General features: G+C 52.1%; 1 protein-coding gene across 5 annotated transcripts in view; it reads right to left on the reverse strand.

Annotated features, from left to right (window-relative positions):
• Nucleotides 1-9,456: 9,456 nt before the first annotated feature.
• The window catches only part of ADARB1 (adenosine deaminase RNA specific B1), a 114,841-nt gene continuing 99,315 nt past the window's right edge, over nt 9,457-24,982 (reverse strand). For 4 of the 5 annotated variants that reach the window (XM_060297695.1, XM_030835612.2, XM_030835609.2 and 1 more), the window contains 2 exons: nt 14,096-14,274; nt 9,457-13,341 (listed from right to left, as the gene is read on the reverse strand). In XM_060297695.1, the coding sequence (XP_060153678.1) occupies nt 13,162-13,341; nt 14,096-14,274 (359 nt within the window). In that variant the 3' untranslated portion in view covers nt 9,457-13,161. The remainder of the gene's footprint in view (nt 13,342-14,095; nt 14,275-24,982) is intronic. The other variant, XM_060297696.1, reaches the window with a different exon arrangement.

Here is a 24,982-nt window from a genome sequence, read left to right on the forward strand (position 1 = left end):
TCCATGGGTTCCTACGATGTCCTCAGCACTGCTCTGGCTGCATGTTTGGATCCAGAGATGGAAGCATCATCTAAGCTGAAGAGTCCTGGGGACACAGAGGTCATGCCCCAGTGAAGGTCAAGGTCAGGTCATAGGACCTTTACAAGCCTTAGAGACGGTCATATCTGCTCTGCAGACAATTCCAGCAGGGTGACGGCTGGGGCGACAGGCTCACACCAGGAGGGACATTTGTGCTGCTGAGGTCGGAGGAGTTTGCCTGGAAAGTCGGGGCACAGTATGCCGGGCAAGAGAGCACAGGCAGTAGGAATTCCTGGGATCCAGTGTCAGGGGCGGAAATGGGGCAAAGATGACCCGGAGGGAGGGGGTGGGGCAGGGCCTCTGCACAGATGTCCCTCTATTGCAGTGACCGACACCATGGAGGGTGCAGAACCGGAGGGAGGGGAGTGGGGGGAGGTGGGGTGATGGGTGTCCTTTGCAGGTCCCCCTGGCTGTGGGCAGAGTGGAATGTGTGGGGGAGGGGCCGCTCAGGGGTCTTCGGGGGGCTCTGGGGCAACCCTGGGGTGGTTGTCTGGATGGAGGAAGAGGAAGGGTGGGCTGTGTGGGGCGGCTGTGGGGTCAGAGAAGAGGGGAAATGACTCAGAGCTCTCAATGACCCCGCCGTCATCGGGCCCTAACCTGTGGTGACATCTCTGCAGGAGAGCCTGGGGAAGCCCAGGGAGGAGTGTGACCCCGCGAGAGCCGCTTCCCCGGGGCAGGCGTGGGGCAGGACGCATCCGTCTGGACTCCACGTGGTCCCTCCCGCCCTGCATCCCTGGCATAAGGGTCTCCCCTCCCAGGAGCTTCCACCACAGGGGCCTCCCAGGGCAGGAAAGAGGGGCTGGAGTGCAGGGTGAGGACCCCCGCGGTGATGCCCTTGCCCCCCGAGTGTAGCGGGTGACGCTCCTCGTGGGGACACAAGATGGGCCAGGTGTCCTCCAGCACGTGCACAGCCACGGGAGAGACAGACTCAGGGACCACAGGTGCCCACGAGCGGGGCCTGTACCCTCATTGCTGGGCCTACCCATCTCTCCACCTGTCCCTGCAGCAGGCTGGGCCAGGCAGGAGGTCAGGAAGGGCTCCCTGGGGGAGGCAGCCCTGAGCTGAACACTGAAGGAGAAGCAGGAGTTCTCTGCAGTGCTTTTCACCCCTTAGGGGCACAGGGATCGCCTGGAGAATCTGCTACCAAGCAGCTCCTGATTCACAGGTTCTGGGCTGGGTCTGACCCTGCACGGCTCCCTGCTGACACCCAGGCTGGTTCCAGGCAGGAATGACAAGGATCTTAGGGGATGAAGGGCCAGAAGGGGGAAGTGGAGGGGCTGGGACATTTCTGTCCAAGGGCGGCCCAGGCCCAGGCTCGAGGCAGGAGTCGCCTGGCAGAGCAGCTGTGTAACATGTGCAGGTCAGCCCCTCCAGTCATCCTCCCAGAAGCTCCCCTCTACCCTGGACCGACATGGCCTGAGGACACGGCCTGTCTCAGAGCAGCTCAATGAACCTCAGACCCCTGGTCATCCCTGGGGAAGCCGGCCGTGGATGCCCACTTCCCTCCGGATCCCCGTGGTCGGCAGATGGACCAGGTTCACTGGCTCGCTCAGCCCAGTCCCCCAGGACCCCTCCTGACCTGTCCTTGTCCCTCCCCCTCCATCTGACCCATCACCCAGTCCATAGATTATCCTTCCAACTCCCCGTTTTCTCTCATCTCAGCCACCAGCCTGCAGGGCAGACCATCCCCTCCGTCCTCTGGGTCACTGTCCCCCTGTGACCGACCCTCCTACTGACCCCACTTCACCAGGCTTCCTCCCATCCATCTCCTCCTGGCAGCCAGAGAGGACGCTGTGTCCCACGACCTAACCAAGGCAAGAAGGAAACCTGGGCCTGGGCACACTTGGGGTGAAGGTCAGTTGACCCCTGCCCTCGGCCACGGTGTCCTGGCTCTGGGTCAGCAACAGCAAGAGTTAGCATCGCCCCTGTGGGCGCAGGACACTCTGGTGGTGCCTGGTGTGAGCCTGTTACTCATGGTCCCTTTTCACTCAAAAAATCGTTCAAGTTAGGGCAATATATTATATGGTCACAAAATTAATGGGCCACCTGCATTCACAATTCCCAGAGAAAATGCAGCATTAAAAATATATATATACTCTCCTAACAAGAATGAAAACACGAGGTATTGAATCGTAAGTGCAGCCTCGGACAGTGGAAGACACACCTCACTGTTGCCAATTTAACCAACGTGAGGACAGTACTTTTTCAGTTGAGATGATCCACATTCTTTTTTTTTGCATTTTTTTTGGCAGGGGGTGGTGGTACGTGGGCCTCTCACTGTTGTGGCCCCTCCCGTTGTGGAGCACAGGCTCTGGACGCGCAGGCTCAGCGGCCATGGCTCACGGGCCCTGCCGCTCCACGGCATATGGGATCTTCCCAGACCGGGGCACGAACCCGTGTCCCCTGCATCAGCAGACGGACTGTCAACCACTGCGCCACCAGGGAAGCCCTGATCCACATTCTTGAAGGTCAAATAGAAGCCACCTTAGACTTGAGAAGATCCCATAAAAACTGAGTAATCCATGGGATAAGCATAACTCCAGTGTCCTTGGGTTAAAGACAAGCCCCCTCCTCCTGTGAACGCAGACCTGACAATCTTTCCACCAGAGCCCCTCTGCTGCCAAGTTCCTGGGATGCAGCGCTCCTGGGAACCATGGACAATAGATTCATCTGTTTGCTCAGGTCAAGGGCGTTTGTGATGGAGAAGACATGGGGTCTCCAGACAGAGTGTGAGACACGCGGCTGCTGTGTGTGGGAAGGGCCCGGAATCAGCAACTCCAGGAGGACCAGGCAGCGGGAACGGCCCTTCTGCCACCACCCCCGTCCCCCCCCCCGACCCCACCCCAGGTGAGCTCCGGCCTCACCGGGAGGCTCTCCAAGGCCAGCAGGGTGCTCCGACCCCGGCTCCTTTGAATTTCCGTATACATTTTTTGATAAGCTTGTTAGGGGGGTTAGATTGGGACTGCATTTATTCTATACGTAAATTGTTAGAGAGCTGACCTCATAACAATGTTTTCCTCCAATCCTTCCATCCCCTGCCTCCTACCTTTAGTCTTCACTTTCCCCCTCCCACCTTCCATTACTACCGTCCACTATTCCCTTCTACCCTCCCCCATTCATTTTTTTGTTTGTTTTTTTGTTTTTGCGGTATGCGGGCCTCTCACTGTTGTGGCCTCTCCCGTTGCGGAGCGCAGGCTCCGGACGCGCAGGCTCAGCGGCCATGGCTCACGGGCCCAGCCGCTCCGCGGCATGTGGGATCTTCCCAGACCGGGGCACGAACCCGTGTCCCCTGCATCGGCAGGCGGACTCTCAACCACTGCGCCACCAGGGAAGCCCCACCATTCATTTTTTACCGTCCACTGTCCTCCATCCTCCAACCACCTTCCATCTCCCACCACCCACATTTTACAACTCACTGCCCACTGTGCCCCATCCCCCAGTCACCATCCGACACTCAGTGTACACCATCCCCCATCTCCTATCCACCTGGTACCATCCACCTGCCACCCTCCACTTTTCACCTACAACTTTCACCTTCCATGGCTCACGTTCCACCTTCTCAAACCCATCTTTCACCATCAATCACACAACAGTCACCATTCACCATCCACATACCACCTTCCGCTTTCAAGCATCAGAATCCACCTTCCACTAACCACCTGTGATCACTCATTATCCACCGTCCACCATCCTCCTCGACTATCCACAACCCGCCATCCACCCGCCACGTTCTACCCTCCACCTGCCTCCTGCCACCTTCCACCAAACACCATTTATCTTACATCATCCAGCCCAACCGTCCACCATCCACCATGTACCTCTTACATTCCATCCACCATCTACGTGCCACCATTCACCAGCCACCACCACCAGCCATTATCCATTTCCACCTTCCACCACCCACCCTCCTCCACCCCAACTATCCGCCACCCACCCTCCGCCCGCCACCTTCTACCTTCCACCATCCAGCATCTGTCATTCTCCTTCACTTATCCTTCCTTTTCATTCCCTCTGTGACCAACAGACTTTACTTGTTAATAATATCTCCTGGATTGTTATTTTTTTCAAATACTCTCAGTTCACAATTATTCAAACAACATAAATATATAACAACGTTGATAGGTAACTATTACACACAAAAGCAACATTTTAGTGAAAATGCTTCTCCTAAGGAGATGAGGAAGCCTGTTCTTGCAACCAGATGGCTCCCACATGCAAGGATCAGGGAGAGTCTGCTGCAACGAGACCAGCTTCATCTTAGTTATGTTTCTAGTCTTTTTAAAATAGAGGTACATCCAGGACACACTGTTTGCAGAATACATAGGTAAGGAGGTATATTGTAGCAATGTCCCTCAATTGTTTATTGAACTCCTACATAATACCCTTTAATCAGAAGGTGATCTGTAATAAAAATTATAAAAATTTTAAAATGTTTTATCAACTGTCAACAATATTACACTTTCATTCAAATTTTTCTGAAAGCAAAGGATTAGAAACTACGTACTTAGAGGAGGACGTGTTATCCTGTCACTCGCAATTTCTGGGACATTACTGGAGAGGCCTCACATCGACTTATCAAGGGACTATGATTTACCCCCGCTTCTCCGTCACCTAGCGGTACCTTGTTGAACCTGATATATTCTGAGAGGGTTGGGAAAGTTGAAATGTTCATTCCATTGCTTTTTAGCCCCTTCAGTCTTTTTCAGTAAAATGCTTTTGTCATACTGTGTTTTAAAATATATTTTCATCAAAGCTTGGAGCTGCAGATTGGGTTCATTCCACTTATGGCCGGTGTGTCCTTCATGCAGCCTGACCCTCCTTCTCAAACCAGTGAAGAAATGAGACTTATTTTCTGTCAGACAAGGTCTGACCCACTTTTCCATTGAAATAAAAGTGTTAACATGATTTTCCAGGGATTTTCAGAAAGAAAATCGTGAGAAATAAAATTATAGGACACACCTTATAAGATAAATGACTGAAGGCAGTGAAGTCAAGATTGAAAACATATAGATTTAATTAACTGACCCACTGTATAATATGCCGGTAAAAGTAAATGCGTCTATACACTGCTTTTCTAACTTAATTTGTAACAGTTTAATGAAGTATGTAGGCAAATGCTCAGGTTATATACTGAGTGCGGAGAATGATGATAAAAAAGCGTGTGCATATGCATGCAATGATCACTATTCCCAGGAGCTAAGACTAAATAAGAATTAAGTATGGGGCTTCCCTGGTGGCGCAGTGGTTGAGAGTCCCCCTGCCGATGCAGGGGACGCGGGTTCGTGCCCCGGTCCGGGAAGATCCCACATGCCGCGGAGCGGCTGAGCCTGTGAGCCGTGGCCACTGAGCCTGCGCGTCCGGAGCCTGTGCTCCGCAACGGGAGAGGCCACAACAGTGAGAGGCCCGCGTACCGCAAAAAAAAAAAAAAAAGAAAAGAATTAAGTATAAAAATCATTTGAAAAAGCTCTTCCTCACTAATTCTGGCAAGCATCATGATCAAAGCCTCCTTTGTGTTTAATGAAAGGTCGGAAAGGTATGAAGGCTTAATGAAAAGAAAGGCAAAAAGCGAAATCAGTCTCATAGCTGACACTTTGCAATGTGTGTTTGCAGTATTATTTAAGAATATTCAATTCCTCCATATAAAACAAGAAATGAGTAGAGAAGCAAGTGGTCTGTTTAACTCGTGAACCCGTTTACAGGTCAGCCGGGCGTGGGGAGGCACCGGTATTCAGAAGACACTCGTCTTCAAGAGTCCGGACATTACCCACCCATAGCTGGCTTCCAGTTCAGCCCCAGCATTTCCTGCCCAAGGCAACCAGATAAAAGGCCAAACACACTGCATCCAGCAGCGTAACTCAAACTCCCAGTGCAATCGGGTTCAACGTCTTATTAGTCTTGTCACTAACTAGAGTTAACTAAAGTCTTTGACATGTGTTCATATAAAGATAATGGATTCTCGTATTCCAGCCCAGTAAGACAAAGACCTAAATGTGTTCTCACACCCTCTACCCTTCCCATCACTCCAGGCTTCGCCACGTTGACACAAACCAGACCTTAAACTCTGGGTTCTCAGGGCTATGTGTTCTCTTACTTTCAGCTTAGCTTTAGCAACCACCATAGACTTACCACCGTACTGATGATTTTTACGTTGTAGGCCTCTTGCGAGATTTCTCAAATGTTGTTTCTCTATTTAAGCATTTCATCAAAACTGCTTTCAGTGCCGATTTTTCTGTGTCAAAGCTCTGAGGCACCATTTTTAACAATTAATCATTTGCTTTTGTTAATTCAGTGGGTATTTACTGTCTGCAGCAGGGCAGGGCTGTCCTAAGTGACGGGGAACAGCCGTGAACTGATGCCTCTGACCTACAGGGTCAACGTTTCGCTGGGGACAGATAAACCCAAGTTACGTCAGAGCAGTATGTGTCAGGAAGGAAACTCAGGCAGGGTGAGCGGTGACAGAAGATTCAGCAGATGCAGGAAGTCCTTATTTCCATGAAGATACCCTTAAAACGGCTCTCCAAGGAAGTAAATGATGGCGATTTAAAACTGTTCTATGCCCCGCCTCCATTTTTAAAACTCGGAAAGTTCACATTTTACGGTGGTAAAGTTTTTTGTGTAGGCGTTACCTGCTTTTGTGTAAAAAATCCCAGAGCACTTAGAGTACCATCAAATGGTAGCTTTAAAAGTCTATGTTTGAACTTTTAAAATTCCTTATGAAAAATTTTAAAGACATGGAAGTAGCGAGAAGAGTATCCTGCATTCCTGTGTGCTGGTCCAACATCGCCTCCACTCGGCAATACTGTTCCAACTAGACCTTTTCTCCATTTACAGTCCTCTTGTTTTGTTTTCGTTTTTCCTTTTAAGGAAGCCCCAGACTGACCATTTCATCTGCAAGGGCTTCACTGTGCCTCCTAACGACGCCCTTGCAAAGGTAACAAACGGCACAGACGCCCCATTCGCCAGATGTGACACTTGACTGCTAGCGTCCAGGCATTTTGGGTTTTCTTTTTCTTTGTCTCTTCCTCTTTCCATCTGGTTTTCTGATTGTAAATTCACTCTGTTGTTCAGCTTGTCTATTGTGTTCACTGTTTCAAATTCTGCTTGGCTCTCTTGGTTTCATTTTGTCTCTTTGAGAATGTTCATTAAGCTAATTTCAAATTCTTGGGCTCTCTGTTCTAAAACATTGGCATATATTCTGACGGAATCTCTAATTCAATATTCTAACTGTCAAATAGCTGTACTCTTCAGACGTCTTCTTTCTCCTCAGGAGGTCATTTTCTGCGGGGTGTTCGCTACTTGGTCAGCTGGCCTCAGAGGCCTCAGTCCCAGGGAGCTGAGGGGCGGGGAGAGGCGGGGAGCCCCGGCCCCTGTAGCCCTGGCGCTCTGGGCTGTGGGCAGACGCTCCGAGAACAGGGCCTTTGCCCGCCCGGAGCTGCCCTACAGACCCAGGCCGGTGGTGCCGGTCGATGCTTAGCCACGCGCCCCCTCCCCGTCCTGTGTTCATGTGTGTCCATGAGCTGACGGTCAATTTTGTGGCTGTGAGGACTGCAGCCCACGCTGCATATAATAGATAACAATAAAACACATGATACTCCGGCAAGTCCCAGGGCCCGCTGCCCCTGCAGACGCCCGGTGGGTCCATCGCTGCACCCTCGCACCCACAGCCCGTCCAGAGCAGGGTCGCCATCACCCATGTGTCTGGCGCGGGAAGCAATGGCGTTGCCTCTCGTCATGGGCGTGACAGTTCTCAGAGGCTGCACCAACACGTTCTCAACTTCCGGCGCCCTCACAACCTGGCAGGCGCGTTTCAGGTACCATCCGCACAGCCTGTGCCCCTTTCTCGGGCCTGGGGACAGCAGGGCAGCAGAGGGGGCCGGAGCGGGGGTGTCCAGCGTGCACAACTCCCCCGCGGGCCGACGCCCGGGCCCAGAACAACGCACACGGCGAGTGAGGGGCTCTGGGGATCCAGTACCTTGATCTCAATGACCGTGAGCTCATACAGTGTGATTTTAACTAACGGCTGGGTTCGACCTCTCCCCAGATTCCCGCACCTTGGGCCAGTGCCCCGACTCGCCAGGTTCCCTCGGCCGGTCCCTCTGCCTTTACCAAAGAAATTATTAATAATATGACTAACTAAATGTTAATTAATATTAACAATTAAATGACAGCAATTTACGAAGTAGCTGCTTCCCCGCGCCCCCCGGCTGCAGCCCGCCTGCCCCCTTCCCTCCTCCTCTCTCCACCACGACACCCACCCGACACCCCTCCCGTCCCAGGAATGGATCTGTAGTCTTTGCTGCAGGAGAACAAGAGCTCCGTGTCACGTCAGCCCCGTCGCGGAACACGGGGTCTTGCCCGCCCCCTCCATGGAGCCACAGGAAGACCCCACGAGGAAAAGCCCTTCTACAGACTGAACTGTAGAGGAGACTGTCCCCAACCTTTTCTCTGAAGCTTAATCTGCCCTTTTTGATGACACATATTTTCATTTGAATGTTGCTTTTATTGTGGGGAAAAAAATGAAAACGGAATCAAAATGGATGCAAAGGACAGTAAATTACTTGTCTATAACTGTGCTGCTTTTTGTTTGTATGGGACTTTTGACTTTTCAAAAGGTTGTCCTGTTTGCTTTTCATGTTGATATAGAAATGTTGGACAAAGAGATAAAATTTTTAAAAAGGAAACTAAAATTAAAATGACTCCCAATCCCATCACTCGCACACGGTGACCAGACTCGGCCTCTTCCAGATTGTTCCGTGTGTGCTTGTGCCCTTCTCACATAAAGCATCCGAATTTCTCTACAACCGCGAACTTCAATACTGCCTTGCAGCCGGCTTTCCACTTTACTGTGAACGGCCCTCCAAAACGCCAGCCCTGAACACTGCTGCTCTACCCTGTAACCAGGTAGCTGCCTCACTGTGGCCGACACCCAGACAGTCCGGCCAGCGACGAGCTGGTGTGGGCTCCCCCTCTGCTGTCCCGTCCACGGTGCTCCACACGCCTCACGCCACGTGGGCTCACGTCATCCTCCCTCTCTATAGCCGGGCAGGAGCAGGGCCAGCTATGCAAGTTCCACTCCTCCGCCTAACGTGTGGGAGTGGCCGGCGTGTGCCAGGAACTCACGTGGGGGGGGAGTGGCCAGCGTGTGCCAGGAACTCACGTGGGGGGGTGGGTTGGCCGGTGTGTTCCAGGAACCCACGTGGGGGGGGGGAATCAGAGGGCCCAAGCCCCAGGGGAGGCGCTCAGAGCCACGCACAGATGACAGGAGTGGAGCGTCGGCCCAGTGCCCTCGGCTGGCGCCCACCCACACCTTCCCAAACACTACTCTGGACCAAGGAGGGAAATAACCAGGGAGGAGAGAGAATCTCAGCGAGGCTGTGGTAGTGAAACATGGTTTTATTGAGAACGTCTCAAGTCCTCTGTCTGAGTGACAGGGTCTCATGCTCGGTGCTGGCTGGTCTCAGTGCAGGAGGAAGCTCATGCAGGGGGTCACGTGTGGCCTGCACATCAGTGGACACACAGGGGGCACCGAGGAGTGCGCCTGGGTGACAGCGCTCTCGGCGGGATTACATTCATATGAAGTGTCCGAATTCTAGAATAAAATTAACAGCATATAACCCAAAGTTGGAGAAGCAAACAGCTTTCGGGGCTCATTCCACGAACATTCCACAGACCGCCTTTAACTGTTCACGACTGGGTCCGCAATGCAACAGCAGCCCAAGCCGTGGCCAAGATGAGAGTCCTCGGGGCTGGGGGCGTGCACCTCCAGACACTGAACGAGGAAGCGCACACGCGCTGCCGGAAACAGGAGCTCAGAGTCCAGATCGCCAGAGCCTTCCCCTCCCAGCCATGTGGACACAGAACCCCAGTGCCCTGGGCCGGCCTCTGGCCAGGGAGAGACAGTCACAGGACACGCCGAGGAAAAGGACACGCGAAGCTGGACTCACACGACCACACTCTGCTCTTTCCATTCATATAGTTTTGATAAAAAGAAAACCTTCTGAGAGATTCACTAATTTCACAGAATTTAGAGATGGGATTTTACTTCTCGTGCTGGATCAAATTTATAGTCGGGGCAGACCTTACATTTTGGTGTAAAATATTTTGGAAATGGAAAAATCCCATCTGTCTTTATTTGTTCCTGGAGAAAAGGGGCAGGGCGTGCTCCCCCTCCCAGCACCCACCAATTCCATTCTGGGACCTGGCTACCCCAGGAGACTGGGAGGCTCGGCCACGTGAAATTACAAGGAAAGCAGGGATTCTAGAGTCTGGAAAGCAACAAAATTATTCAAAAAAAATAAATTCCAGAGAAGTTAATACCTTGTGAAATGCGGGCTTGTACATTTTAAAATAAAATAACTGTTTTTGATTATAATAAAAATCTCCAAATAGAAAAAGATGACGAAAAGCCCCATTAAGACTCAGAGTCAAACTGCAGGGAGGAGGCGAGGCCTCCCGACCCCGAGCAGGGGTGAGGGCTGAGGAACCAGCGATCACGGCCCCCACCTCGGCCACCCTCTCCACAAGCCCTGGCTCGGGTCACAAAATGAGACTTCTCTATGGCGGACCTTCCCGCCAGCAGGACAGCTGCCCAGTGGCCCCAGGCACCGCAGCAGGGCCAGTGTCTTTGCAGAATACATACTACAGGCTTGGCCGCCGAGACAGAACAGAAACCCTCCCAAACCCCACCGGCCAAAATGTCCTCAAAGTTTAAGATTTTTCTCAAAAGATCAAGGGCTTGGTTGTGTCAGATTTCCAAAGTTTCTAAAACCCAGATTAAGGACCCTGGATGCAAAACGACACCTCAAGGAAATGCCTACGTGGTGATGCACGGCGGGCTGCGCGCCCTGATTTGTCTTTTGGGGGGTGTGCGTTTCCTCCTTTTTCCTGCTTACAGAGGAGTGTGCCAGCTGCCCTGTCCCAGGAGCTGTGCAGGCCTCCTGCCCCAGCCCGACTCCCCGCAGCCCCGCCTGGCCCTGCCGCCCAGCGGTCCCCGACCCCCTCGCCCGCGATCCTTGGCTACCTTCCTCCCCGGGCCTGGGTGCCCTCGGGGCAGGAGCCCCGCGTCAGGTCCGTCCTGGACGGTCGCACAGATGTGAACCGGGAGAGGCAGCGGGGCACAGCCACGCGGCACGGACCCACACAGCAAGGCATTCGTTTACCTGGGCTGGGGCATGGTGGGGCATCGTGCTCAGGTCCACAGTCGGCTGACAGGGGGAGCCGGGCGTCCTGGCCTGCTTGTGTGCACGTGCAGTATCATTCCTCTGGACTTTGTAACCAAAATCCACATATTTTTTAAAAACTAAGTCCATCTCCCAATCCCCATTAGAAAAAATACCATTTATAGAGAGAAGAATAAAAATGCAGGGACTCACAGATGTCTTTTCTGAGTGTGCAGGAGACTGCTGTGGTCGGGGGGCGCCGCCAGACACCCTTCTTTTCTCGGGTGAAACCACAGCAGGCCCCGCCGGGCCATGCGGGCCCGAGCCCTGTGCCGACCGGGTCGAGACAAGAAAACGCCCTGCAGAGATGGCGGCACGGGCAACCCTCGTCCTCTGACCCGGCCAGGCCCCGGCAGTGTGGCCCCCTCCCCCCTGCCCTGCACGCGCCCACGGGGCGCAGCACCTCAAGTCTCCATGCGGACGCGGAGACACCTGGAGACGTGACCTTCTGGGACCACGTCTCCCACTCTGAGCGCCCGGGCTCTGGGCCAAAGTGCCAGTGGCCGTCCTGTTCCTGCTCTGAGTTTTCTGAGCCCATAAAGGACACGGGACACCCAGGCACACAGCTTGGCGCCTGGACTTGGCTGGAGGGCCCTCTCTGCCTATGGTACCCCCAAGACCCCCCAGAACCAGGAACTGGTGCTGACTCAGCAAAGGGCACAAGCTCCTCTCCGACCCTCCATGGAAGCGGGAGGAGCGTGCTGTGACCTTTGCGTCAGGGCGGGGCGGCCTCCCGGGGTCCCCACCGGCCCGCCTGCCCTGACCCCCGGCTCGCTCGGCCCGCCTGGGACTGGCCTGTGTGCTGTGGGGTGCCGAGCAGTGTCCCGGGCACCCCCGACTCCAGACCACCCCCCTTCCCTGCCGTGACACCAACATCCCAACCTGGTCGAGACCCCACCAGCAACACTGTGTCTTGCCAGCTCTCAGCCTGAACACTTGTACTTCAAACATGTCCTTGATAAAGCTGGAAAGATTAGAAAATATGCCTTAAGTGGCATTTTCCAAGAATGAATACCTACTTCCTTAGCTCTATTTCCATCCTGTGAAGATCTTGGGACAGCCATTCACATCCAGGAGGTTCAGAGGAAGGACCAGAGGGAATTCTAGGTGATTTACTGTGCAGTAGCCCCTGTGGATCCCTTCTAGTCCCTAAAAGTTAAATACTGCTTAAAAAACCCAAATGAATGGCCAGGCCTACTGACCATGTTTGACCTCTGATTATTTAGAAGTCAACCAGGAGACGATTTTCCATGGTATGGTCCTACGAGGAGCACAGAAACTTCTAGAGGACACTGGAGGCTGCAGGGACCTGGCTGCGACGCCATGCGCCCCACCACGGGTCGCTGCGCTGTGGACGTGGGCTCCGTGCGGGGAGTCCTCTCCCAGGGAGGCGCCTACGGGGAACAGGGACCTACGTGTGGACAGGGGTACAGTTTCTTTAGGTTACTGCCTCCTATCTATTTCCTCACTCCCTCCGTATACAAATGCTTCTTTGCAATCAAAGTAATGTGGCGTAAGAGTGACCTGACATAGTTACTTCTTATTTATAAACCATATTCCTAGTTCTGAATAAATTAATTATTCAAGAATTTCACACAAAGTAATTCCTATTTTTCCTAAACTTCAGGAAGCCCTACTCAGTAGAACTCAACTTCTAAATGTAAACTGAGGTTGAAAGCAGTCACTGGATGATTCAAAAGGGGGAACACTGCTGTAGAGAGATGCCAGGTGGTGACACGGGACCCAGACGCCAGACCCCGCGCCCCGCGCGCCTGCCCCGGGGACGGTGCCGCGCGCCCAGCTCCCACACATCCCACACCTGCCCCGGCTCAGCTGCGAGGTTTGGGGCCGCGCTGCACACCCGTCAGGGTGTGAGTGAGAACTGGTCCTGTTCCGTGGGCTTCTCCACCCAGGCGCCCAGCCCGGCCTTGATGAAGGCTCTGAACAGACAGGCCTTGGCGGCCTGGTACTCCTTGGCCACCAGCTTGGACTCGTGGTACACGTTGGGTTTAGTGATCTTGGACCGCAGTAAGTTGGAGGGAACCTGTAGAAAGATTTAAAAAAAAACAAGTGCAACTGTTTAAGCAATAACGGTAGAAAATGAAACTCAGTATGATGTTCAAAAAACGGCGTTTCAAACAGTGCTGCTTCTGGGGGGAGCCAAGGGACAGTGCCATCCCCAGGGACCGTGTCACACGAGCCACGCTGGACACCCCGAGGGTCTGCGTCCTCAGCCCCAAGTGACCCCGAGGTCGCGTTTCATACCTGCATGTCTTTAACAAACAACACCTCTGCCGTTTGGTCACAGGGAGAACTCGAGCCCCCCCCCCACCTCCTCCAAATTTTTTGTGCAGATCTTAGAATCAGCAGGGCAGCTACCCAAGGCCCCCTGCGCGGGTGAGGGTCCCGCCACGGGGACGCAGCAACCTCTGCCCATCACAAATAAAAGCTACTGACCTGACTTACAAGTAAATGGAAGCTGGTAACATACTGACTCACTAGAGGGGAGTTTGTGTGGGGAAGAAGGGCCGTGCTGCTGCAAAGCCCCAACCCCCAACCAAAGCCCTCCAAACACACGGGTGGGACCCAGGGCGCCCCGAGCTGTGGGCCCCGAGGAGGACTCCGCGGGAGTGCCGAGCCCCAGGCTCCAGCGGGCTGGGGTGGGAGTCTGGGGTGGGGGGGCTGAGCCTGCTTTGAATCTGAGGAGCCAGGGCCAGACTGTCAGCCAAGAGCACCCAGAAGAGACCAGGCGTGGGGCGGCCGCCCGGGCAGGCTGGTGGGGAAGGGCGCCTCAGTACCTTGCCGTGCACACGCATCCAGCGACAGTACAACGCGTGCTTACACAGGCGAGAGGCGCGGCCCAGCTCGTCCTTCCCTGTGGTGGCGTTGATGACCTCGATGGCCGAGTCGCCCACCGTCCAGTTGACACTGAAGTTGGGGGCCTTCCCCGGCTGCCGCGCCTCCGCGTTGCTGATGCCTAGAACGAGATGGGGGCGGGTGACGCGGGGCCCGGCGTGCGTGCCGCGGGGACGCGGCCCGACAGCGGTTGGCCAGGCGCGCCTGCCCTCCCAGCAGCCCGCCCCAGTCCCTGCCGCCCAGAAACACACCTGTCTGTGCAGGAAGGCAGGTGGGCCCGTAGAAACCCCCAACCCCGAGACTCCATGCGCTCCCGAGCTCACTCGGGGCCAAACCTCTAGACACCTGGGTGGAGGGGGCCCCACTTCCAGGAGTGACTCAGGGGCCCACACGGCTGTGCTCCTGTTGTTAGCGCGCCTGGCGCTCAGATGCTGCCCGCCGGGGCCAGGCGAGTTCAGCCCCCGCCTCACACGCAAGACACGAGCGATCCAGGAAACCCGGCTCTCGAGTGGCGTGTACGAGCGAGACGGTGCCTCCTCAGCAGGGTTCAACCCTCCTGTCTTGACCAACCGAGGCTCACGTCCTGGGGCTGAAAGTGGGACACGCTCAGGTCGCCGCCGGGGACTGAATGCACACTCCCCGCCCCCCCTGTGTGTAGAGCCCGGTCATTCAACCCCGCAGACGGCAGACACAAGGCCACAGCGCCTACGACAGCAGCTGGCCTGCACCTGGACCCTCCAGGGGGCTTCAGCCCGGCCCTCGCTCTTGGTGGCCATCTACTCCTCCCTCGCACAGAACGTTACAGCCAGGACAGCAGGTCCAGGCAGCCCCCAGTTGGCGCCCAGGCCTCGCTCAGAAGCCTCACTTCCTCAGGGCAAAACAGCAGCTCCTCTGAAAGCAGCAGGAAGAGACAATAAAGAAAATTCATGTTTACAGCCACCAGCCTCGGGTAGATTCATTTAAAGCGACGACACACGCTTAACGGGATGTCCATGCTCCCCTCCCCTAGGGCGTGCGGGGGAGGGAGTGGGCACCCGCTCTGTCCGGCCTCCCCTTTACCCCGTCACTGGCTGGTCGCAGGAGGCGGGGGTGGTTGGTTCTGAACTAACATCCGGACATGACGGAGAAGCTTCTTATTAGCAGCACTGGCCGGGGCTTCTTAAAGGGTCCTGACATTCAACACAGACCCCACCCCCACGGACACGGCGGGGAGCTGCTGCCCCACGGGGGCACCTGCGGAGGGTCGCCCAGGGCTTCTTCCAGGGGCAGGCGGAGGTGGGGGGGCCCCCATGCAGGGGACAAGCCTCAGGCACCGAGCGGAGCTCGCTCGGGCTGGGTGGACCACACGCTGGATGACCTGCTCTAACACAGCTCCTGAAGGGAATCACAGGGTGACTTCGGGTCACTAAATGGACACTTTAAAAATGATGATTTAGGGCTTCCCTGGTGGCGCAGTGGTTGGGAGTCCGCCTGCCAATGCAGGGGACACGGGTTCGTGCCCCGGTCCGGGAGGATCCCACATGCCGCGGAGCGGCTGGGCCCGTGAGCCATGGCCGCTGAGCCTGTGCATCCGGAGCCTGTGCTCCGCAACGGGAGAGGCCACAACAGTGAGAGGCCCGTGTACCGCAAAAAAAAAAAAAAAAGATGATTTGTCCACAGGAGGAGTGCAGATTAAGAGATGCATTCTTCCCTGGTGTCACGGTGGTTAAGAATCCACCTGCCAATGCAGGGGACACGGGTTCGAGCCCTGGTCCAGGAAGATCCCATGTGCCATGGGGCAACTAAGCCCGTGCACCACAACTACTGAGCCTGCGCGTAGTTGGCATCTACTGAAGCCCACACGCTCTAAAGCCCATGCTCGCAACAAGAGAAGCCACTGCAACAAGAAGCCCGTGCACCACAACGAAAAGGACACCCTGCTCGCCGCAACTAGAGAAAGACAGCGCGCAGTGACGAAGACCCAACGCAGCCAAAAATAATAAATAAAAATAAACTAAATGTATAAAAAAGAAAAAGAGGTGCCCTGCCTTCTACTCGTTCAACCACAGAACTGCCTAGCCCCTACTAATCTTTTGTTCGGACACCTAAGTCCTCCTGGCCACAGTGGCCTCCTCTGAGGTCTTCTTCCGAGCCCCACGGAGGCGGTCCAGCTGGCAGCCAGCTACCGACTGGCTTCACACCATCCCCCGAAAGACAGAGAAGAGTCTGAAGGCGGAAGGGGTCGGAGGCCCCCCAGTGAGGCTGGGTGGAAAGCACACCCCGTGGACAGAGCAGGGAGTGCAGGTCCCCCCCGCCAGTGCCGACCTCTGGCTGACCTCTGCTCCGGACTCCAGGCCCGGCCATCCGCCTGCCCTCTCAGATGTACACGTCGCCCGCCCACGGGAATCCTCCTCAGAGCAAAGCCAGCACCCGGGGCAGCCCCTCTATCCGTGCCCCAGGCCTGCCCCTTCCCCAGCAGCCAGCCTCGGGGCTCAGCGCAGGGACTTTAGAAACTACCCCTAGGGAGACAGACCCAGTTCTGAGAAAAGCTTCAGGGTTCCTTCCAGGTTTCTGCCTTCTCCATTAAACTGCTGAATCATTTTTTCATTCCAAGACGTGAGCGCTGAGTTATTTCACCTTCCGTGAATGTTTTAACTGAAGTATAACAAAGTGTGCAACTTTTCACAGTGAGCAACCCGTAGGCAGCATCTGCTCAGTAAACTGAGCCTCTGGCCCCAGAGGGGCCCCCCGCGCCCTCTCCTTGTCACTGCCCCTCCCCCGTGGCAGCCACCGTGCCGCCCCCCCCGCCCCCACAGCACTGACCGGTGCTGCCTGCCTCGATATTCATTAAATGAGTATTTCTCAGACCCTCAAATTAATATTTGATTTCTATACTTGCTAAGTACTCTCCCCAAGTTAGTGAGGTTTATTCTTTCTATCCTCTTCTGTTTTCGGAGTCACTTCCTCTTAGTTGTTCTATTTTCTTACGTAGATCACCTCCTTTGTGTTTACTTTCCTCAAAAGCTTGACAGCAGCTGTTCATTCGTGTTTTGTGAGTAAACAGCTTGGGGGCTGAACAGAGGCAGTCGGCAAGGCCTCTTGTGCCTCCTTCTGGGATGGGCCTCCAATTCCAGGGAGAGCCTGGAGGAAAAGCCAGGATCCAAGTCCCTTCTAGACCGAGAGCCCAGAGCCCAGCCTGGCCCTTGCCTGGGGGCCTCACCACGGGCCCGGACTCCAGTGGAGGAAGCTCCAGCCTCCTCCTAGATGTCCCCAGGGCATGGGACAGCCAGCCTGTTAGGAGTTCAATGCAGTCCTGGTTTCAGCATCTCCTCGTTTCACTCTGCTGCCAGGATACGCCTGCTCTGAGCTCTGGGGTTTTCCCCCCCAGCAGTTCTGTCAGGTGTCTGGGTCGTGGGTGGCTGTCACTAGCCCACCTGCCTGGTGTGCAGTCGGTTCCTGCAGGTCACCAAGCTGCCGCTGAGCTTATTCAAGGCCACAGCCTTTCAAGTACGGAGTCAGGGAGGGGTGTGGGGGGAAAGGGGGGGAATCTGTTTAGGTACAACTGGTGCGGGAATCTTTCATGAATAAATGGATAATGCTTATATCACATTATTTTCCTTTGCAATTCCATTACTTTTCTACAACAAGGTCAAAATCAAGGGTTACTGTTGAATGATACTTAAACCTTGGAATTGCAACATTTTGCATTAAAACTAGAAACGGTCAATTAATTGTTCAAGTTTTTAAAATTTATTTTAAGCTGAGTAAACTACCATCTTTAGCAAGAATGGAGAAAATAAGGCAAAGAGAAAACAGCTAGCCCAAGGTTCCAACACTAACCACACACTCTTCCTGGAGCAGAGAGCCCCAGATGGGCCCAAGAGCTTATCTCTATGAGCCTCCGGGGCCAACACTGCTGTAGTATGGACACCAAGAAAAGCTTATCTTTCCGGGGCTGCAAAGCAAGAACCAGGGTAGTAAGTTAATCACAGACCATGGTGCAGAAAACAATAAAAGAAGAACAACTTTGTCTGGTAATGAGAGCCCCTCTGTTGCTGTAAATTAAGTGTGCTGAATCAGAACTTTTTGAGCAGAAGTACAGAGAACCTGGGAATTGGCCTAATAACTGATACAAGTAAACACTTAGGAAACTCAGCTGGCACTCATATTTTTCTTAGTTCCCTTGTAAAGATACCTCCTACATTCCTCACACAGTAACATGTAATCAAATGCATTACACACAGAACGAAGAGTAACAGACATGCAGGGTGACTGTGGGTTCCCGTTACAGAAACTGCTACACGGTCAGGAAAATGTGCAGTTACAGTCTGGACTGAAAGTGGTCTTTGCTCTGCACATACACAAAGACCTGAGTCGAGCTGAAGCGGAAGGAAACCGAGTACACAGCACCCGACAGCGATGGTGACACGGGCCGTGTAGCCGGGGCCGTGAGCCCCGAGCCTGCAGCCCCTGGAGCAGAGCACCTTCGAGACTTCCATTCTGCTTTTCGTTCAAAAAGGCCCCCTGAGCTGACAGAGCGGGGGTGGAAGCAGCGGGCAGCACGAGCCTGTGAGGGCGAGGTGGCCACACACACCTGTCCTGCTGTCCTCCCCAGTCCCAGATGGGGCCACGGCTCCGCGCAGAGGACCTCGGGCCGAATCAGACTCCCTTCTTGCACGAGCCCAGGGTGGGGTGGCTAAAACACCCACTCCGGGAAGGAGCCCAGGCGCTCTGGTCCAGAAGGTGACGTGTGTGCTGCTGGCGAGCCGGCCGGAAGGCGGGCCCATCGCACGGACAGGGGGTCAAGCCGGCCTCGCCCCGAGCACCGCACAGGGCTGGTGCGCGAAAGGGAAAGTCCCTTCCCCACCAATGCGCCTGGGGGGCCAGACGGGGACTCCACCTGCTGGCGCAGACGCAGGGAAAGGGGGACACCTGGGCGGCATGGGGGCGGCAGACGCCTGGAGGGACACGCGGCGCTTGCGCCCTGCGGGCGGCACTTTGGGCCAGGTTCATGTTCTGAGCGGCGCGTGACCTTCCAGGGGCCCTGCTGCAGCAGCACCTGGAAGGGGGTGGGCAGCGGTGACGGGGAACACACCGCACAGGGTGGGGAGGATCCAAGGGCAGGTGTGAGGGGTCGGGTTCCATGACAGGAAGGAGCACGTGCCTGCCCCCGAGATACGATTTGAAGACGGTGCTCAGTGAAGCTTAGCAATTATTTTTGAAAAATCCTCAAAAGTGTCATCAGTGAAATAGGTAAAGACATCCACACAGAGAGAATTTTAAAAAGCAACAGGCCAATCACATCCCATAGGCGCTCAAGTGTTTAGAACACACTTTGAGGTCACGTGTATCCACAACAGGCAGTGGCCATCCACTCCACCTGGGACACCTCGTCCTTCTCAGGAAGCGTCCCTAGACAGTACAGTTACCAGAAGGTTTCTCTCTTTGGCCACCAACTGAAAACCTAATTGGAGACGTGGCGCCTTCTCTCAGAATGGGGATCAGAGCCAGGAGAAGGCGACTGTGAGTGAACAGCTGTGACAACGCCCGGTGGGTCCCGGGGCACCGGCCTCCACACGGTCTCGACAGCTCCCCCCATCAAAGGCTGGTCCCTCAGAGCGCGAGGCCCCTGGCACGGCCGTGAGCGAGCAAATCGGGGCGTCTCTAGCAGGGCAGACCAAAGGACACAGTGAAGCAGGAGGCTCGGGACGAGACCTGTGAGCTCTGCCCCAGGAGAGGATGGAGAAAAAGGCAAAGGATAAAACGGAAGAAAATCTCTCTGACCTGAAGACTCCATTACCCAGATCAAAGTGTTCACAGTCGTCAGCAGGAAAAAGGAAAACCGGCCGCACACCTAGGCTTTATCTGTTGAAACCTGTGAATTTTAGGGGAAAGCGATAAATTTAATGCTCCAAGGGGAAAACAAAAGGGGGTCCCAGGACAGAAAGAAAATCGAGGTGGCTCAGCGGCACAGGAGACAGGAGGACGGCTGGGGTTCTCAGGGCAGGGCCAGGCTCGAGGTGTCTGCGGTCCTCAGGCAAGCGATTGAAGGCACGTTCCGATGCAGAGCACCGCACGCGCAGGCATTTTCCCAAAAATCAAACAGGAAGCAATCAACAAACAACTCTACTCTGTCCACTAAATTAAGGACATATTTCAGCAAAATGAAAAATAAACCTGAGTGTGGAATTGAAGAGAGGGGAGTCCACGGGTACAGGAAATAGTGATTAGAGGAGGACGTGTGCCACTTCTCCTGCTGTCCAAACAACTGTTGATAATAGGTCTGGAAGGCTTATTAGGAAGGGCTTTTTGAAAGTTCCTAAAATTCAAGATGACATCAGAATCTAGAAGGATGAGGGTGAGAAGAATGTGGACTGAAAACAACACTGAGGTTGTAGTTCTTCTCCAGCTGTGACCTTTACAAATACTGATTAATTTTTCATGCTAAATTTTAATCAAATATATTTAAACCACTTTTAAAAATTTAAGGGTGGGCTTCCCTGGTGGCGCAGTGGTTAAGAATCCGCCTGCCAATGCAGGGGACACGGGCTCTAGCTAGCCCTGGTCCGGGAAGATCCCACATGCCGCAGAGCAACTAAGTCCGTGCACCACAACTACTGAGCCCACGCACCTAGAGCCAATGCTCTGCAACAGGAGAAGCCACCGCAATGAGAAGCACCGCACCAAAGAGTAGCCCCCCGCTCACCGCAACTAGAGAAAGCCCGCGTGCAGCAACAAAGACCCAATGCAGCCAAAAATAAAAAAATAAAATTTAAAAAGATAAAAATTTAAGGGTTATCACTGGGGAAAACAAAATAAGATTTAAAACTTCCAAAGCACAAAAAAAGAGAAAAAGACAATTTAATCAACTCAGCAAAAGTAAGGGGAAGAAAATAATAGTGAGAAGGTATAATGGCCAGAAAGTATAAGAGACAAAAGGAAGAATGAAGAATTCACACCCTGGGTCCAAACCTGGTCCCTCCTGCTTCCTCGGGGGTCATTCTGTCCTAGAAGGATGCGTACACAGCATGGATACCCCTATTCTAGACACCGGGGCAAGGAGAAAAACACCCACGCCTATTCCTGCCTGGAAAACACACACACACTCATTCTTATTCATATTTATATTCTCTCTCTCATTTAAGGCTTCACTGTCTTGACACAAAAGCAGCTCTTTTCACCAATTATCAACAGTCACGTGCTTTCCCCTGGCAGGCGGTACAGCTTTCTGTCCTGGTCTGACAGCACCACGCCCCGCAACCCGACTCCCATACCATCTCCCCAGAGACCCTCGGAACTCAGACCAGATCCGTCAGGATTCGCTCCCCGACGCTGCCTTGTTTGTTACTGTTTTTTTAAAAACATGTATTTGGTTTATTTAAGAAAGATGTCGGCTCTTATTTTTAACTCTAAAAAGTTTTTTATAGATTACTTTTATTTATTAAATGGAAGCATAGTTTATTTACAATATTATGTTAGTTTCAGGTGTACAGCATAGTGATTTGGTATTTTTGCAGATTATACTCCATTACAGGTTACTGCAAGATATTGGGTAGAACTCCCTGTGCTGTGCAGTAAATCCTTGTTGTTCATCTATTTAATACGTAGTAGTATGCATCTGTTAATCCCATACTCCTAATTTATCTCCCCATCCCTTCCCCCTTTGGTAACCATAAGTTTGTTAGCTATGTCTGTGAGTCTATTTCTGTTTGTGTACAGATTCATTTGTATTATTTTTTAGAGTTCACATATAAGTGATATCGCATAATATTTGTCTTTGACTTACTTCACTTAGTGTGATAATCTCTAGGTCCATCCATGTTGCTGCAAAAGGCATTACTTCATTCTTTTTTATGGCTAATATTCCATTGTGTGTGTGCGTGTATAGACATATATGTGTATATACAGCACATCTTGTTTATCCATTCATCTGTCAATGGACATTTAGGTTGCTTCCATGTCTTGGCTACTGTAAATAGTGCCGCTATGAACACTGGGGTGTATATATCTTTTTGAATTGGTGTTTTGGGTTTTTTTAATATATACCCAGGAGTGGAATTGCTGAATCATATGGTAGTTCTATTTTTTTTAGTTTTTTGAGGAACCTCCATACTGTTCTCCATAGTGGCTGCACCAATTTACATTCCCACCAGCAGTGTAGGAGGGTTCCCTTTTCTCCACATCCTTGCCAACATTCGGTATGTGTAGACTTTGATAACAGCCATTCTGACAGGTGTGACGTGATACCTCATTATGGTTTTGATTTGCATTTCTCTAAAACCTAGTGATGCTGAGCATTTTTTCCTGTTAGCCATCTGTATGTCTTCTTTGGGAAAATGTCTATTCAGGTCTTCTGGCCATTTTTTGATTGGGTTGTTTGTTTTTTTGATATTCAGTTGTATGAGCTGTTTATATATTTTGGCTATTAGCCCCCTGTCAGTCATATCATTTGCAAATACTTTCTCCCAGTCCATAGGTTGTCTTTTCACTTTGTTGATGGTTTCCTTTGCTATGCAAAAGGTTTTAAGTTTAATTAGGTACCATTATGTACTTTTGCATTTATTTCTTTTGCCTTAGGAGACTGATCCAAGAAAATACCATATAATTTACGTCAAAGAGTGTTCCACCGGGCTTCCCTGGTGGCGTGGTGGTTAAGAATCCGCCTGCCAATGCAGGGGACACAGGTTCGAGCCCTGGTCCAGGAAGATCCCACATGCCACGGAGCAACTAAGCCTGTGACCACAACTACTGAGCCTGCACTCTAGAGCCCGCGAGCCACAACTACTGAGTCCATGTGCTGCAACTACAGAAGCCTGCGCGCCTAGAGCCTGTGCTCCACAGCAAAAGAAGCCACCGCCATGAGAAGCCCGCGCACTGCAACGAAGAGTAGCCCCTGCTTGCCGCAACTAGAGAAAGCCCGCGCACAGCAACGAACACCCAACACAGCCACTAATAAATAAAATAAATTTATTTTTTTTAAAAAAAGAGTGTTCCACCTATGTTCTCTTCCAGGAGTTTTTTGGTTTCAGGCCTTACATTTAGGTCCTTAAACCATTTTGAGTTTATTCTTGTGTATGGTGTGAGGGTGTGTTCTAACTTCATTGATTTACATGCGGCTGCCCAGCTTTTCCAACACCACTTGCTGTAGAGACTGTCTTTTCTCCATTGTATATTCTTGCCTCCTTTGTTGAAAATTAATTAACTGTAGGTGTGTGGGTTAATTTCTGGGCTCTCTATTCTGTTCCACTGATCTATGTACCTGTTTTTGCACCAATACCACACTGTTTTGATTGCTGTAGCTTTGAAATATAGTCTGAAGTCAGGGAGGATGATTCCTCCAGCTTTGTTCTTTGTTCTCAGGATTGCTTTGGCAATTCAGGGTCTTTTGTGGTTCCATAAGAATTTTAGGACTATTTGATCTAGTTCTGTGAAAAAATGTCATGGGTATTTTGATAGAGATTGCATTATATCTGTAGATTTCTTTGGGTAGAATGGCCATTTTAACAATATTAATTCTTCCAATCCAAAAGCATGGGATATCTTTCCATTTCTTTGTATCACCTTCAATTTCCTTCATCAATATTTTAAAGTTTTCAGGTCTTTCACCTCCTTGGTTAAGTATATTCCTAGGTATTTTATTCTTTTTGATGTGATTTTTAAATGGTATTATTTTTTTAAATGTTCTCTTTCTGATATTTCATTATTAGTGTACAGAAACACAAATGATTTCGGTATAGTAATCTTGTATCCTGCAACCTTACTGAATTCACTTATTAGTTCTAATAGGATTTGGGTGGAGACTTTAGGGTTCTCTATAAAAATTATCACATCATCTGCAAATACTGACAGTTTTACCTCTTCCCTTCCAATCTGGATACCTTTTATTCCTTTTTCTTGTCTGACTGCTGTGGCTAGGACTTCCAATACTATATTAAATAGAAATGGCAAGAGTGGGCATCATTGTCTTGTTTCTGCATTTAGCAGGAAGGTTTTTAGCTTTTCACCACTGAGTATTATGTTGTCTGTGGGCTTGTCATAAATGGCCTTTATTATGTTGAGGTATATTCCCTCTATACCTACTTTAATGAGAGTTTTTGTCATGATGGATGGTGAATTTTGTCAAATGCTTTTTCCTGCATCTACTGAGATGATCATGTGATTTTTTATCCTTCATTTTGTTGATGTGGTGTGTGGTGTATCACACTGATTGACTTGTGACCTTTAAACCATCCCTGTGACCCTGGAATAAATCCAACTTGATCATGGTACATGATCCTTTTTATGTATTGTTGCATTTGGTTTGCTAATATTTTGTTGGGGATACTTGCATCTATATTCGTCAAAGATATTGGCCCATAATTTTCTTTTCTTGTGGTGTCTTGTCTGGTTTTGGTATCAGGTAATGGTGGCCTCGTAGAATGAATTTGGGAACATTCTGTCCTCTTCCACTTTTAGGAATAGTTTAAGAAGGATAGGTGTATGTTCTTTTTATGTTTGGTAGAATTCCCCTGTGAAGCTGTCCAGTCTTAGACTTTTGTTTTCTGGGAGTTTTTTTTTTTTTTTTTTTGTGGTACACGGGCCTCTCACTGTTGTGGCCTCTCCCATTGTGGAGCACAGGCTCCGGACACGCAGGCTCAGCGGCCATGGCTCACGGGCCCAGCCGCTCCACGGCATGTGGGATCTTCCTGGACTGGGGCACAAACCCGTCCCCTGCATCAGCAGGCGGACTCTCAACCACTGCGCCACCAGGGAAGCCCTTTTTTTTTTTTTAATTACAAATTCAATTTCACTTCTAGAGATTGCTCTGTTCAAATTATCTGTTTCTTCTTGACTTTGTCTTGCCAGGCTGT

Source organism: Globicephala melas, chromosome 4 (genome assembly GCF_963455315.2).
Source record: "Globicephala melas chromosome 4, mGloMel1.2, whole genome shotgun sequence".
NCBI lineage: Eukaryota > Metazoa > Chordata > Mammalia > Artiodactyla > Delphinidae > Globicephala > Globicephala melas.